Genomic DNA, 18,095 nt, shown 5'->3' on the forward strand with positions numbered 1-18,095 from the left:
CAGCAACATGGCTGGAATATTTATGATGCTTGGAGTGTTCCTTTAAGATATTTTGCATTAACCTTTAAATCTAACACTTAAATCCAAGCAATTTCACACTAAATCTCCACTCACTAGATCGATCCAAACAAATCTCAAGAAAACCAAATTAAAAGAAGAACCCCTTCACTGAACTGGTCTGTAAATCTCAGCATATATAGTGTTTTAAAATCCTTCTCTTACTCACAATCAATCAATGGGAATCAGAGGGAGGTCACGGACAGCAGTCAGTCATGCCCAGGCCCTGCGGCAGTTATTGCCATTTACCTGGTGACTGAGTCATGCAGATTAGCATGCCATACATGTTTTTTGTGAATAACATGCTAGGCATGTCATTCACATTATGCTAGATTTTACAGATGATGTGCATGTCACAACATTCAATGAAAAGGTATTTGTTGAAAGGATGAGCATTTAATCACTCAGAATGGAGTATTATGTTCTGCCGTTCTCTTACCCCAAATGATTGACCTGCGTAAGAGACATCTGTATAGAGAATCTACTTTTCTTTGTACATGAACTCTGACATTGTAAGTAATAAAATCTATGAAGGTACAAAAGATAGGCCCAAAATGTAGACATGATATTTTTTTAGTAAAGTTGTTAGACTAGGCCAGGGGTAGGCAACCTTCGGCTCTACAGATGTTGGCAATATGGCTGTAAAAGCATTATGGGAGATGTAGTCCAAAACATCTGTAGAGCCGAAGGTTGCCTACCCCTGGACTAGGCCATTCTTGGTCAAATCCTCGATTTGTTTTCTTGCAGTTATCATAATAAATATGCCAACACCGTAGCACAATTTCAGCTGCACAGTATTATTTTCAAACGTTAAATGTAACAACATGCCAATACAATGGTAGCAATTCTGGCATGCTACAATCCTGTTGGTCATTTCACCAAGTGACCATAAGGGGCGCTATGAAAACATCACATTGTGATTACCATTGTACAGCGCTACAGACTTTGCTGGCGCTATATAAATAATAAAATAATAATAGTAATCATAAACCCTTATATTGCTTGAAGAAGGAAGCACGCATTCATTCACTGTAAGTGGAGACAGGATTGTTCTTAGTGAGCTGCTCTTTAAAATGGAAAAGATGTATATCAGCAGCTAAAGCATTCATCATCATACGAGTCACAGAGGAATGCTAAACATTCTCTATCCATTTTACATGAGTACTGAAGGACAATGCACTACTTTGCCCTTTCTAGTCGGAAAAAATTCATAACTTCAAGTGCAAACCATTGACACGTGAAAAAAAAAAAACACAATTCAGGTGGACCTTTATTCTTCTGAGAATGTTATCTCTAACTTTTTACTTCATAAGCAAATATTGTTTTTCTCTGCTTATCAAAATTTGTGTTTGTTTTTCGATGATGAGTTTTAGTTATTTGAATTCTGTAAAGCTCAGCAATGCATGTTTTATGCCCCTTTATATACAGGGCCGGACTGGGGATACAAAGCAGCCCTGGAAAAAAAAATCTATGCCAGCCCCATAAGTCATTGCACCATATATTGTCGCATGTAATATGTAAGGATATGTCTTGCCACCCCAGATAATAGAGTAATATATATATATATATATATATATATATATATATATATATATAGCTTTTTCTAATATAATATATTGGTCCTTTCAGAGTAAAACATTTCATTATACAGTAAGCATACTCACATGCAGACACAGACAATCTCACTGACACACACAAGCTCATTGATACACAGCCTCATAGACAAACAATTTCACTAATATACGCTCATTGACATACGCTCATTGACATAAAAACACAAGCTTACTCACTAGCAGGCACACACACACATGCAAGCAAGCAAGCTCACTAGCAGGCGCACACACACACAGCTTAATGTAGTGGTTCTGGTGTCTATAGCCTGTCCCTGCAGGCTTTTGAATGTAAACACTGACTTTGCAGAGAAAAGGCAGTGTTTACATTGTTTCCTAGTGACACCTCTAGTGACAGACACTCAGACGGTCACTAGAGGCGCTTCCTGTGTCAGTGCGGATTGGCTGAGATCATCAAGCTTGATGATCTCAGTCATAGAGGCAGAGACCAGCAGGACGTTGGAAAAAAAAAAAAGGTGAGTAAAACACTATTTTTAAAAACACACACAGACACCACGACTGACACACACACACACACACCATGACAGACACACACACACACCATGACAGACACACACACACACCATGACACAGACACACACACCATGATACAGACACACCGTGACACAGACGACACAGACAGACACACAGCATGACACATACAGACACACACACACAGCGTAACACAGACACACACACAGCATAACACAGACAGACACACACACAGCATGACATAGATAGACACACAGCATAACACAGACACACACACACACTGCATGACACAGACAGACACACAGCGTGACACAGACACACCGCATGACACAGACAGACACACAGCATGACACAGACACACCGCATGACACAGACAGACACACACACACCGCATGACACAGACAGACACACACACCATGACAAACACACACACCGTGACACAGACACACACGACACAGACAGACACACACACACAGCATGACACAGACACACACAGCATGACACAGACAGACACACACACACATCATGACACAGACAGACAGACACACACACCGCATGACACAGACACACACACACAGCATGACACAGACAGACACACATACACAGCATGACACACACACACAGCATGACACAGACAGACACACACACAGCATGACACAGACAGACAGACACACCCACCGCATGACACAGACACACACACACACACACACACAGCATGACACAGACAGACACACATACACAGCATGACACACACACACCATGATAGACACACCGTGACACAGACACACGATATATACAGACAGACACACACACACAGCATGACACAGACAGACACAGCATGACAGACACACACAGCATGACACAGACAGACACACACACACACACAGCATGACAGACAGACACACACACACAGCATGACACAGACAGACACAGCATGACAGACACACACAGCATGACACAGACAGACACACACACACACACAGCATGACAGACAGACACACACACACAGCATGACACAGACAGACACACAGCATGATACAGACACAGACACACAGCATGATACAGACACAGACACACAGCATGACACAGACACACACACAGCATGATACAGGCACACACACAGCATGACACAGACACACACACACAGCATGATACAGACACACACACAGCATGATACAGACACACACACAGCATGACACAGACAGACACACAGCATGACACAGACAGACACACAGACACACAGACAGACACACACACAGACAGACACACACAGCATGACACAGAGACACACACACACACACTTTTTGGTACCTGTGGGTGGGCAGACTAATTGCTGTGCTGGCGGCCGCAGGGAGAACTTGAAAGGCGGACGCAGGGGAAGCTTTTCATGAGGCCGCTGGGGGAGCAGGTTGTTCTGTCTCTGCTCCCCCTCCCTCGCGCGCAGCTTAATGAGACCGGAGCCGGAATATGACGTCATATTCCGGCCCCGGTCTCTTTCTAGCGCGCGAGGGAGGGGGAGCAGAGACAGAACAGCCTGCTCCCCCAGAAGAGCCTGCTCCCCCAGCGGCCTCATGAAAAGCTTCCCCTGCGGCCGCCTTTCAAGTTCTCCCTGCGGCCGCAGGTCACCCCGGCCCCAGGTGCCGACGGCCCACCGGGAAATTTCCCGGTATCCCGGTGGGCCAGTCCGGCCCTGTTTATATACAATATTGTATAACTATTAAAGTAACACTCCAAGTACCATAACTGCAGTTGTAGTGCCTACAGTGCCTACAGTGACCTGGCACTGTCCTAGTGTAATTTATCTAGGTTCCCCCAGGCATCTATGCCACCTCAGATCTTCTGCAGGAGAAGCTGGATGTCTCAATATACTCAGATCGGCCGAAGCAAGTGCCCCTGTTAAGGAACATTTAGGAATAATAGAGATCATCTTTAAAATTATTTCTTATTTTTATAAATAGCAGATGGTCACCAGTTAGGCACTGTGTGTTTCCCTGTTGTTCAGTTTATTGGCCAACTGATTTGTCCGTCATGGACTTTTAACCATTAAGAAAACTCTTTTTCCAACTCTAAATTCCATTACCATCCAGGCTTTGTAACCAGCTGATAATATTTTCTGAAATTTGACAGGGATCGTGATACAATTTTAAAGACACTAAAATCAAAACGTCTCAGTGCATTTTATTGCTTCCATTAAAGTGTTGATGATTCCAATTTGAAATTACTGTGATCATTGAAATTTTAATATTTGGAGCCTTTTTTTACCAAAACAACAAAGATAAGAAGTAGTGGGACTAAAAAAAGTTTGGGAAGGGATGGGACTTTCCCCACTTCGACAGCCTTTAACATTTCAATAAATATCAAACGTGAGATAGTAATGTGCCTCTTAATCTTAAAATTGTTATTTATTTAAAAAAAATGCAATACAATTCAGTAACAAACAACATTTTAAATAATTAAACCCAAGCTGTACCCAATCACTTTTTTTTGTTTTATAATAGCAAGTAGTAAATAAACAATTGCTTTGTTTAATAAAGCCTAGGATGTTTCCTGTGCTGATACTTGTCTAAAACCGCAGTATTCTCTAATATTTTATGCGACCAGTCGTGCCCAACACACACTTTCTCCTAACAAAATGAACTGTGTAACAAGAGCTCATACAGACAACACTGGCCAGACAGGAATGATGAAAATGTACATAAAGCTCTCTAGCCATATGCAAAATTGCACTCTGTAGAAAGTAGGTGAGCAAGCTTTCACACGTTCAAATCTTCCCCAAGCTTAAAGTCCTTTAAGAAATCCCTCTCTACAAACCTCAAAACAGAATGCACGTGTCATGGTTGATTATATATTTCCTCCCTGTTCTATGTTAAATTTTGTATATATTGTTTTTGTATTTTAGTGTACCCTATTGTATCAATACAATGTTTTGTGGACCCAGGACATACTTGAAAACGAGAGAAATTTCGATGTATCTTTCCTGGTAAAATATTTTATAAATAAATAAAATAAATAAATGATTTATCAAACCAGAGCTCACACACATTTCATTGAATAGATTCTTATAAGGAGCAGATGTAGATTTCCACTCCAATTTGGAATTATTCCAATTCATGTACATGTGGATATTCTAATTTGAACACAGGCCATAGTAAGAAAGTGACATGTTGACTAATGCACGAGCGGGTATGTAAGGGCATGCAGAGTTTCTCCAGGACTGGAAGTCCTCTATGCTTAATAATGTAAACATTTGATAAGGCTATTAAAACGTGTAATGTATAGTTTATACTCCACATAATGTAAAGCCATGGATTAAATATGCATAACATCATAAAACTTCAAATATAGAAATGAACAGATTTTAAAACGAGTTATAATTTTATAAGCAACAGATTTTTATTATCTTTTAAAATTGAACTGTTGCATGACATTAAATCACGTGCAAAGCACAAGAATATAGATGTCTATATTATATGTAAAATGTTAGCGAACAATGTAATCATATGTAGTTAGCATTGGATTCTGTATGTGAAATGATTGCCTCCTTTCGGAAACAAATCCAACAATTAATATACAATGTCAAGGTCTCACAGACACCTTACTGCCCTTGAAACCAGAAATCTACCTACTACATATCACGGAGTGCTACAGCACGAAACCACATTGATTATTTAAATGATGATAGCTGCAAAAAAAACGGTATTGTCCAATCTTGGAAATAGACACAAACAATTAGTCCAAACAATACGAGAGATGGTATCGAATATCAAAACACTCGAACAAATGGCCTTCAATATAATGGGCAAACAACATATTTGAGACGATCTGGGCAAAATGGAAATATATTAGAGTGGTGGTAACTTTATAGTTGTCTTAGAGACGCTATAAATGGAGGGCGCACTACAAGGAGAGCAGAAATTTCACAAACGGGTGCTCTGGTCATCCAGTTACATTGCAAAGCCATAAGGGATGTCTCCAGCAGCCATAACAAAAACCCTGTTGATAATTGCATCAGAACTTATGTTTAAGACAAATGTCCATATAGCCACCCTTGGTATTATTTTGATTTTGTTTTGTTAAATATCTATTGTTTACCATATGTGATTTATGATGACGCTATTGTTATGTTTTGAACTTTTCCATTTTGCATTTGATTGCCAAACCATGGGACAATATAATGTGATGTACGAATGACCAAAGCTTTATGTAATACTTTAAAATGTGCATAACCCTTGTTATAAAAAATGTATGAGCCAGTAGACGCTTCTCTCCCTGAGCGCAATTGTCGTTTATGGTGATCTTGTTCGATTTATTGCATTTACATAAAATGGTATAAACTATAAACAAGAAAAAAAAAAAGAATTGGATTCTCTAAAAATCACACTTTCTATCTTTCTTTAATAATTTCTAAAATAAAGAAAATAAAGCCTTACTGGTTTTCCTTAAAATGACATTCCAAGCACCATAACCACTACAGGTTGCTAGGAGTGCCCTGGTGCAAACAATCCTATCATAAGGACAAACCAGTGTTGGATGGTTTAACTTCTTACTTGGGATTTTTTGGGTGCTTCTGCCCACCTTCACCCTCAAGCTGATCATTCTTCAGCTCACTCGGACAGTAACAGCCATTAGGCTCCTTGCACAGATCAGTGGAGCTAAATGGAAGCAAATCGCAGCAGTTTCCAACAGCAGGGGATGCAGCAAGTACCCGGCGGGACCCAGGTAATTTGCCATACCATTTTTATATGGATTTTTCTACTTCTCTCGGAGTGTTTCAAGGCATCAGGGTTGTAATTGCATAAGAGGACTGCTGTTCCTGTGGGTTAGGCTTTCAGATACATTTATTATTTACATATAATTAATAATTAAGTACAAAACTTACACGTGTTGTTTTTGTAAAAGACAAGAACTCAAACTCTCTAAACTGTAGAAATCTGCAATAACCCAGGTTATAGATTGTGAGCTTTATTCACTAAACACAACATTGTACTGAAGTAGAAAAAACTAATTGTAAGCTTTAGGCAACAATAGCCTTTTTGGAAAAAGTCACAGCATGAGTAATTTTTATCTAAATCTTGCAAACGGTTTTTCAATTCACTACAAATTATTGTTTATGAAATAAACTCCTGTCTGGTTTTATGTTTGGAATGATGACACACAGGATTATTCAATAAAGTGAGACTTATTGGGGCTATAAAAGAAAAGCAAAGTGGATTTTAATTTTAAAGGGACTTCCTGGTTTGGTCAGCTCAGTGGAGCAGCAATTGTCCTGATCACCTGTCTTGCAAAGACTTCTCATTGAACTGAATTAGGAGGTCTGTGATTGGGCAGTCATGGACAGTATGGGCGTGGTTATAAAGGGAGGGCTTGCAAAGGCAGCACAAAAGAAACTGCAGTTTTTGCAAACTGTTTTTAGATATACCCCTAATAAAAAAAATACATAATTAAATGCATGCCATTTTCAGTAGAAGTATATCTACTATAAAATTATCTTTTGTTTATTTTGTATTTGGGCGGCGGAGTTTCCCGTTAGGCCAAAATAACTGAACTGGTCACATAGCGGACCTGGAGATTTTTTTTTAATTTGGCTATTCTAGTCTTTAAATTGGAATTAACTATGAAATCACTTTGAATTCTGACTATTTTCACTTTAGTAAATATCCCTGACAATGGCATCAATTTTATATTTTTGGAAAAGTTTTCAAAACGTTCACAATCTGCTGGAATTTTTTTTTTACAAATGATTTATCTACAGAAGTCACCATGAAAGCCTATAGGATTTGTTTTGTGAATAAACCGTTGGAAAAGTTTTTCTAACAGATAGTGATGATTTGAAAAAAATGATTTAAAAAACTTAAAGCAAGGCTAAAGTGAGAAATAAAAGGTCTTTAACAGATGTTTTGACATTTACATATTGCTATTGTCTCTTTACATACCAAATGATAGCAAACCTATATTTTGTACAGCCTGTTGGAAACAACTTGGTTTTTCCCAATTATAATATTTAATATCTTTCACATTTTAAAGAGGGAAAAAGTCAATTTTGGTTGATGTAAAAAAATTAATAAATTGGTGTACAGCGTCTCTGTGAAGATGCTTGGTGGTTTAGTTTGCGCTTATAGAGATGGGAAAACGTCTCCTGTAAATGCAGTAAAACGATACTCGAGTGGTGTCTCTTGCTCGTGTTTTCGTTGTAATATTTCGTCTTGAAGCAATGTGGCCTTTAAAAAATATAATAGAAAGTTCATGATTTTCTGTCCTGGTACGTGATGCACAGACCCCACTGGGTGGGAGATAAACATTCAAGTAGACTTATAACAGTTTATTGCTTACCTTAGAAGTAAAACGCCTACTCACCCTTGTGGCTATGTCATTTTATGTCTTAAATAGATTGGAAAATCATAGTGATGCAACGCAGCTAGACAACTATAGACCAAATAGTTTTAACCCCTTAAGGACACATGATGGAAATATTCCGTCATGATTCCCTTTTATTCCAGAAGTGGTGTCCTTAAGGGGTTAAATGTTACCTAATTAGAACTCATAAATGTAAACCTTTTCTATCCTTCAGAGCAGGGAATACATTGCCGGATAGACCATTAATTATACATCTGAATATTTCATTATTTGTAATGTACATTTTTTGGTCCTGTTTGTTCTCCATCATTCTAAATAGGGAAGCTGCAATTTATAATCCAGGCCAGATTTTTCTAGTAGGAGGTCATTAGGTCACTGAAACCAGGGAACAAACTGTATCAGGGCTTACAATCTGTTGTTCTGTCTGTGTCACTAGCCAGGCCTTTTAAAAAATGTACTGGTCACCGTAAGCCATAGCATACACACCACGGCTAAATTTTACTCATCAATGACTAGTGTTGAGTGGAAATTTTGAGCCCTGAGTTGAATGACAAAGTGTAATGCTGTAGTCAGCAGCTAGGCGTATGGAGCTTGTGACTCGAGGTATTTCCTGACACTAAAACACTATTCTTCAAACCTGTCATCATGACTTATTAGGCCAGAATTTAAAGATATCGCTGCTTTTGCATTGGTGAGTAAAACAACACCTTTGTATTGGTAAGGATGTCAATGAAACTGGCCTGCTGGTCAGAAAACAATACACGTTTAAAGAAAAAAAGAGCCCTAGATGGTATGATCCAGGTGGCAGGTTTATCACAACGTGTACAGTCCTCACGGTCCACAAACAATCCAGGATTTATGTATCTCCCGGTTTTATTTCCGCAGAGAACTGACAAAAGCTGGACTCTTGGTGGGGCTTAAGCACTGGTTTGGGAAACACTGCTGTAGAAGGTTTGAAAATAAACGTTTCAGTGAGAATGTGCTGTATCCACTATAGACAGAATTTGCGCTATGCAATGAAGAAACACAGATAAGTAGTATCTTTAGATTACTTGCCTATACATACTATTTGTCAAACATTTATTCGTACGGCAGCTGGATGAAGGATAAGGTCTATATGAATATATATACACAACGATATGCTAAGGTCATGCTACACAAACATCTTCACTTGCAACCTTTAAATCAGTATTTGAAGAGGAGACACAGGAGCCTCTCAATTAATCAGTGGAAGAGAAGCACAATACCCGCTTACTGGTTGACATCTCAAGCTTTGTACAATGGACATGCACATTTAATTAATTTCTTGAGCAGACTTGCACGACTATATCAGATCAGCTATGCACTAAAGGGGTTTAATTAACATATATTCTGATAAAGCAAACCTATCCAGACAGGCATATAGATCTCTGAATTGACAGTAATAATATAAACAAAGTAATACAGAATAATATGCAGTAATGAAAGGAATGTACTCATTGTTATCAAAGATCTTCCTTGTGTATTTTATCTATTTATTGTTTGACTGCAAATTGGTATTCATTATCTGATTGGTGGCGTTAAATGCAACAGAGCTATGACTGAGTTTTTTTTCTTAGCTATGAACAACCCCCCTTTCTACTCCCTTCTTTGTTGCTGATTATTGTATTGTGTAATTATGGTATTTAGTTGTATTTTAAGACTGCTCACTTGTTTTTATGTCTGTTTTGCCTATGTTTTTTTCTTCTCAAACTGGATGAAGAGCATAGCAGTTTTAGTTATATGAAAATTAGCAAAGCAAGTCACAAGATAGAGTCATGATTGACCAGGACAAGATTTCATAAATAATGAGCTGGACTTGGAATTGTAGATCTGAGATTATCTACTAGAGCAGAGATTGCTCTAATGAGCTTAACCCCTTAAGGACACATGACGTGTGACACGTCATGATACCATTTTATTCCAGAAGTTTGGTCCTTAAGGGGTTAAACTTGGTGGGTGACAGTCAGATTCTCATAGGTCTCTTTATTCTGGTGCAGTGTCTCTAAAGACTACTTGCTTGCTTGCAGTCTTTTACTTTCAGACTGGAGAGATCTGAATCTGCAGACGGATGGTGTCACTTAGCCAGTTAGCTCTACTTTAAGAACATTCTTTTTTGTGCAGCCCTGCCAAAGATGGGGTACATTGACGTTGTGGCAGGTTTATGCAATGTATGATCATATAATGAAACTAAACCCCCATTATTTTTGCCTAGATTAGGTGTTTAAAAAAAAACAAAAAAACTAAGAAAATCTTTCAACATTGAAGTTGTTGTTTAGTGGATAGGTGAGTGCGCTGGATCTTGTGTATTATATAATTTGGCCACCAGCAGCACCCCATTTATGCATGTTCAGGTGAGTGCAGCCCCCCTGGTTTTATTTATTTTTATATATATAATATATATTTGGGAGTCTAGCCAACTCCTTGGTTTTGCACCCCTCCCTGTCACAGGTTCCTCATCCCAGGGCCCTATTTAGCCTTGTACTGCAGAGAGCCCCAGATGGATTTTTTTCCCCCCAAGTAAGTGGGTTAATCTCATAAGAGCAGACATTAGGCTGTGAGAGTAGAAGTGGTTTTTAATAATACAATATTGTTTTAATAAAGGTATTTTTGGCCACTTTCTTACTGTGAGATAGCCATTTAACTTTTTTATTCTTTTACCTTTTTACTACTACCATCCTTTTTAACTGGTACCAGAAGTGTTTTTCACTTTCCAGTGAGGATATTACTCCCAAGAATCCTAGGTGGGGATTATACCACTCAAGCTGTATTCATTGAGCAGTTCGTCTGTTCAATCAAATGTGAGTAACCACTTGGATTTTATTTTCTCACCTCTGGCATTTTATACTTTGAGCACTATTGCTGTCCCTTACACAAAGTTATTCCTCGGTGTTGGATTCATCCACCATTTAGACTATCTACCCTGCACTTATAAGTTCTTTATTTTTACTTTACATTCTCTGTTTTATTTTGTCTATTATATGCTATTATTTATTTTATTTGGTTTTTAGTGGCGCTACCTTTCCCTATTTATTTGTATCTTTTTTGTGCTGCAGGTGTCAGAGCATTGGCTTTTAGTTAAATGCTCGTTTAAAATCTGACTTGTTTTATTGTACAAAACCTTGTAACAACTGATACTATTCCAGAGACCCTGTTTTCATACCAACTAGCAGTATAAGCCCCTGTGACCACCTAACCCAAGAACTCAACCTGCAGAGAAAGGGGCTGGTAAGATGGACACCCAGCTGTTGCGTGACACTGTTATGCTCTTAAATCTTATACCTGTGTTCAGAGTATCCCAGAGGCTGGTACTTGCTTCCTGACATCTCAGAGACCTTTTCCTTCTTTACGGGGAGCCTTGTGGCGTGTACCTGCAGTTTGAGTATCCCAGAAATCTGTAACTGTATCTTGAGTATCCAGTGGCTGGTTCCATTTTTCCTGCCTAGAGGCATATACCTGTATAGTGAGGATCTATTCCTTGAGAGCCATATAGGCCTGTTCTTGTATCCAACAGAACTGTTCCTTGTTTCCTCAGTGCATAGACACCTATACCCAGATAACTTCTCCTTTTTTCCTATAATACTGTTCTTTGTTTCCAGAGAGCCTAGAGTCCTGTACCTGTATCCTAAATACACATAGTTTCTTCTGTTCAGTTTTAGTTTCTTACTATGTCTTCCTTTGTCATATTCTGTTACTTGCTACTTTGTTGTTGCATTCTTAGTTTGCTCTTTAGTTATTCCAATAATTCTTGACTTGCTTTACCATGTACTCCTTGTGCTGCCTGTTTTATTTAATTATTCACTGCATATTGGGTTCCTATTACCTACTTCACTGCTCTACAACAGTTCTAACTCTGACAGTTACTCACATCCCCAGGAGGACAGACTTCTACACAAATTCCCTGTTCCTGACCCAAGTCCTTAATGGATTTTGAAACAAAACTCACTGGAGCAAAGTTGTTACCGGTAGATATTTTTTTCTGAGAGCAGCAATCTTCTAAGCATCAGTGTATTAACCGGTTAGCTCATTAGGGGCCATGTCGGTGCTTAATTTATTTACCAAAAACACACCATCATAGAAGTAACATTTTAGTCACTGTTCGTAGATATGATGTAGCTTACGATGTCTCAGCATATTTAAACACTGCACAAAAGATCTGTGGTAGAATATTGCTTTATTTTTAATCTGTTTTCCTTAAATTGTCATGACCAAATTCTGTCACTAGCCCACTAAGAACTTACCATTTCTAATTCTTTTCTGGCAGCTTCCATTTCCTCTTGTGCTGTACCCCGTGGGTTCCTCCTCCGTTCTTGCATGTCCTGAATATGCTCTCTGATACGTTGTTCCAGTCTACGGTCCCTGGAGGCTCTATGTATATAACAATGAATAGGGAAAAAGTACTTTGGATTTCTTGCACATTGGTCTTTTATCATCAGGTATGGTATTCACAAATATTTTTGAGCCCAAAAGTATTTAGTATCATTGCTAAATATGCTTCACTAGCAAAGATATTGTGGAAAGTTAGACATAACTTTTATGAGTCTATTTTGAATTTATACTAAGAAGGGAGGGAAAGTGATCATACCACACCAGCTTATCTAGACTTTGTTTAAATCGTTTGGGTTCTTCTAAAACTTCTTTGCAGAGTCTTTTATTAGTGAACCATTGTATACTTGAACACAATATTTATAGAAAAAATAAAATCGTAAAATAAGCGATGGAAGCAAATTTCTCTCTCGCTCGCTCTCTCTCTATTTCAATTAGAAATGTAGAAGAAGATAAACGCAAAGCAAACTGGAGTAACATAATTGTATTGTGGGTGCTGGAACATATTAAATATAAATTTGAGGGAATTAGTTACCATGCACAAAACTATTTGTGTTTAAACTTAATGAACCAAAACCAGGCAAGCCTTTGCATATACCACAAGCCACACGATGACACGTTTCATATTTTTACATTATGAATATGGTTACTGTTGGATAAATAAACCTTTCGTTCTCCAACTGCCTTAATGATTTCGCTGACACGACTCCTGGATTCATCTCCTGTTTTTCAGACACAAGAGTCTTTTGCTTGTCGCAATTATCCCCGTTTTGGTCCAAATCTATGGCATAAGGAGGAATGGCCGCAGGTACCTAACCGTGGATAAATGAGACAGTAATTCATTAAAAAGTAAAATTCGCTCTGCACGGAGTTCATTCAGAACTTTTATCAAAAGCGTTTTATCGTCACGCAATGGAAAATTTTAGTTATGAACATATGTTTCTAAATTTGGGTTTGTGTACTTGAGGAGATATGATTACCACGTACAAGTATAGTCAAAGTTAACACAAAGTTCTTTCTGGGAATCTCTTTAAATGTAGAAGTTTAAAGATGACAAGAAGACGTGTCTTAACCCTTAAGGTGCTGGGATATTTTCCAGTTTAGACGAATCTGCAGGTAAAGTCTTATCAAATACTTATACTTTATAAAATGAAAAAAAAAAAAAAAAAACACAACGAATTATGTGTTTTTGTTTTCAGAAGGGAAACTATTCATAAAAGCCCAACTAGAGTTAAATCATATGATGAAATATTAAGATAGATTGTACATTGCTGGAAATGTAGCAGATTTAGAATTGTTTTAAGGCTAAAATAGCATCTTAGAAAAATAATGAAATAAAAACACAATGTTAGCCTGATATATAATGTAAGTTATAAATACAATAACTGCTTGGTGAAAAAATAAAAGTAAAAAATGCACAACCGCTAACTTTTAGTTAAAGGGAAACTATAGAGTTGTAGTTCTAGCACTATAGTGAATCCCAAAGGCCCCAGAGATGAAGTGGTCTGGGTGCCTATAGTGTCCCTTTAAAGGGGTACTCCGAGCACTATGACCACTTCAGTGCGTTAAAGTGGTCATGGAGCTTGGACTCGGAATGTTCTGCGTTTCAGAATAAAACAAAGCACATACAAAGATATTTATTAATGCTGCAGGCTGTGTCATTAATACGCCACTCACCAGCTCGGAACAAGAGTTATCTGGGCTAATGACAATAATGTGCCCTAAAAGGTTACACAAGCAGGCACCCAGGACTTTTCACACAGTTTAGTTATGTGAGCGGCATACAATGTATTCGCTTTACTGCCTTATTGTTGCAGAATACATTGACTATTTTAATATATTTTAATTGTTCTTAAGTATTTAATGTTTCTTTTAAATGAAGTCTAAAAGAGCATAACTAAATATTATTATTTTACTGTCTGTTGGCTTACATAGCAATAAACAAAGAACTTCCCAATGATTGACTTTTAGTTATTAACAAATGGTACAACACTGCCCTCTGGTGAGTGTCTGAGAGCATTAGTAACATGGAGAATTCTGAATTATTTTACAAATGTATTTATTATTATTGACATTTATATATGGGCATCTTGTTCTGCCGCGCTGTACAATATTTACATTTACCTCTTCGTGATTTGCTTTCTTCTTCTTTTTTACATTGTCTTTCATTAGCTTGGTTTGTTTTTGCCATTCTTCAAGAGTTTCTCTATCTCTGAAATATAAGTCAATTATTTTATAAATGGATAAAACAAAATCATATTAATAAAGAGCTGAGTGTTGCAGAGACATCCTAAATAACTAGAGGTGAACCATACATTAGTCCCCTCTTATCCCCAACCATATGATGTATCCGCGGCTGCCTTTCCTTTCTGTCCCAATGCACCAGTGCGTTTGTGTTGGGGGTTTAACATGGGCTAAAATCGAAGAATTCCCAGTGCCTCGAGCTACACCATTAGTTTACACCAAATCACAGTTAAATAGCACCCTGTAACTAGATGCTTTATGTTGTTTCATCTCATGCATCCTAACACAATCTTGCCTTAAATTTCTCTAGCCCTAAGCCTTTGGTTTCCGGTGTACTTTTAATTTTATGTACTCTAGCATCCTATACACTGGTTTCTGAAAATCCAGAAAGGAATGGAGCACAGGATAAGGAACAGCCCCTCTGCTGTCTGGTTCAGCCAGTGAGAACTCTATTGCCGTGTGATGTCCATGAGCAAGATGGGTCAACTGAAACTGGCTGAAGCCGTAGGCATCAAAGGAGTCAATAGATTCCTGTTTTCAAGACTCTTGTCTAAACCTTATTAGAATTTTGCTGCAGCAGTGACAGAGATGACAAGATGGGGTTACACTTATATCTTAGCCAGATCATTACTCTAGAAATGCTCCGGAAAAGGACAACCACTGAGTTGCTGCGCTGTTTAGTAAGAGGAGACAAGATGCGGCTTCACTGAAGAGTGAATGGTTTAGCCTCAAAAGTGAGAGACAGTTTACCTAGGATGGCAGACGTGATGACTTTCTTATTATAAAGGGATTGATACCTATGTGGCTGCAGTGGTTTAGAAAGATGGTAAATTCCATCTGAAATTTTAGCTTTATTTTTCTAATAGGAAAAGGGAGAAGAGTAGTCTCCTACATATGTGCGTCTGTTCATCTTAGTTAACAGAGTCTGCCATCCTGAATTTCTTTATATACTATCTTCGGTCCTCTATCACATTCATATACTGTGAAATGTTGGGATAACTGTCTTGTTCATTTTGTAGCTTAGTATTCACCTCAGCTTTGAACCCCCCGCAACTTTGCTTCCTAACGTTTTAATTCTGTCTGTCACAGTCTGCACCTCCTTTATTTTACAGCCACCACTTCGTCATTGAGGGGTTGGTAAATATTATGAAACCTTGTGTTTCACCAACTTGGATTGGCTGGTGACTCTCAGTTCGCCATACAGGCTATCATGACTGGTCTATCTGCATCCACATTGCAGATCAGATTGGCTTCCTTGTGATCTCCCAATGAAAAACAGTGCACAGCTGCCAGCATCTAAGAGGCGATTCCCAGTATCGCAGTGCAATTGACTTTGAAATACTTGTAATTCTTCTCGATATCGACTGACAGAAATGTCACATGATACATCATAGCAATTGGGCCACATCCGAAAGCGGAGGGTCCCGGAAAATAGCATTAAACAGTTAACCACTTCTTATGCAATCAACTGTTTTCTATTAAATATATAAAAAAATGTGGCAAATGACTTCACAAGCCAGTTCAGTCCAGATACAGAGAGGCTGCACATTGCATATGAGGAGGTGAAAGAGAAACATTGTTCAGCTTCAGAAATAAAAGGGAATAGGAATGTCTCCAGTAGCCACTCCTCTGATGGCCACTGGAGGTGCTTCCTGGGTCAGTGCTGCACCGTGTGCAGCACTGACATTCTGTGTCTCCACGCCCTGCATAGAGGCACTGAACGTTGCTCATAGAGATGCATAGATTCATTAATAAGGACATGCTGATTGTCCAGCGGCCCCGCCTCCACCCCCCCTCCTTGGCAATCTTAGCCAATCCAATGCGTTCCTATGGGAAAGCATTGTGATTGTCTGAGAACATAAATTCTGATGAGGTCAGCCAAGGAGGTGGATCGGGGGTGAAGCCAAACATCAGTGCTGGAGATAAGATGAGTTTTTACCCTATTAAAGGGGGGAAATGGGGGTAGGGGGCTATATGGTGTTTTAACACTATAGGGTAAGGGATACATGTTTGTGTTCCTGACCCCATAGTGTTCTTTAAGGACACATGACATGTGTGACATGTCATGATTCCCTTTTATTCCAGAAGTTTGGTCCTTAAGGGGTTAAGATAGATATATATATTTATTTATTTTTTATGTAAGAATGGCCAGATACAAGCATAAAAAATTGACTCTATGAGTACATGCTAGTAGGTAAGTATGACAGTTCTTTGATGCATCCTATAAAGTCATGCTGAACATATCCATAAAACAGCATTAATAAATACATACTTTTGTCTCCGATTGATCACAGCAAGTCTTTCTTTCTCTTCTGCATGTCTAAGTGCTTTGCTACCCTCTGTAGGCACGCCGTATCTGCAAAGATCAGAGAAGGCACATAAAATGAAGAAAAAAAAAAAAAAGGCTAACATTATGCGGTTTCAAAAAGATACAGGAAGCGTTTGTACTCTTGAAATATTGCTTTAACCCCTAGTGTCCCAAATTATATTACCATTATCACATCAGATTACTAAAGAAATATTCTGGAGAAACAAACTGCCATTACACAGGCACGCTATTTGGGTTTTTTCCCATTTTAATCTATAATGTAAATGATACATTAAAAACAAATGCATATAAAAATGTAACGAAAATTCTGCATAAGTAAAAAGAGAGTGCTGATAATTCACAAGAAGGCAGCAGAAGTAAGTCCCTCCCACGCCAGGAAGAGGCTACATCAGGAGCCTCTCAGTCTGGTGTGTCAGTTCTGATCTTATCCTAAAAATCACTGTCCAGCTGAAGGTTATAGAAAGCTTAATTTTACTCCAGGCAGTTTTACTCATCGGGTCTGACGACTTGAACCGAAGAATAAGTGGATAGCAGCCATACTATTTAAAAAAAAATAAAAATAATTTTTAACAGCTGACCTTAAAATGTCTCGGCTTTTCTTGTTGTCGTATATTTTGAAGTATAAAATTACACAATTTAATTACACATTTAAGTGTGTTTCTTTG

The 18,095-nt window shown here is 38.3% G+C and overlaps 1 protein-coding gene across 1 annotated transcript in view; it reads right to left on the minus strand.

The window, feature by feature from the left end:
* Positions 1 to 7,669: 7,669 nt before the first annotated feature.
* Positions 7,670 to 18,095, minus strand: part of LRRC27 (leucine rich repeat containing 27) — a 54,012-nt gene continuing 43,586 nt past the window's right edge. The window contains exons 7-11 of the mRNA XM_063435334.1: positions 17,374 to 17,457; positions 14,982 to 15,069; positions 13,524 to 13,669; positions 12,773 to 12,899; positions 7,670 to 8,377 (exon numbers count right to left, since the gene is read on the minus strand). Of these exons, the coding sequence (XP_063291404.1) occupies positions 8,273 to 8,377; positions 12,773 to 12,899; positions 13,524 to 13,669; positions 14,982 to 15,069; positions 17,374 to 17,457 (550 nt within the window). The 3' untranslated portion in view covers positions 7,670 to 8,272. The remainder of the gene's footprint in view (positions 8,378 to 12,772; positions 12,900 to 13,523; positions 13,670 to 14,981; positions 15,070 to 17,373; positions 17,458 to 18,095) is intronic.

Source organism: Pelobates fuscus, chromosome 10, assembly GCF_036172605.1.
Source record: "Pelobates fuscus isolate aPelFus1 chromosome 10, aPelFus1.pri, whole genome shotgun sequence".
Classification (NCBI taxonomy): Eukaryota; Metazoa; Chordata; class Amphibia; order Anura; family Pelobatidae; genus Pelobates; species Pelobates fuscus.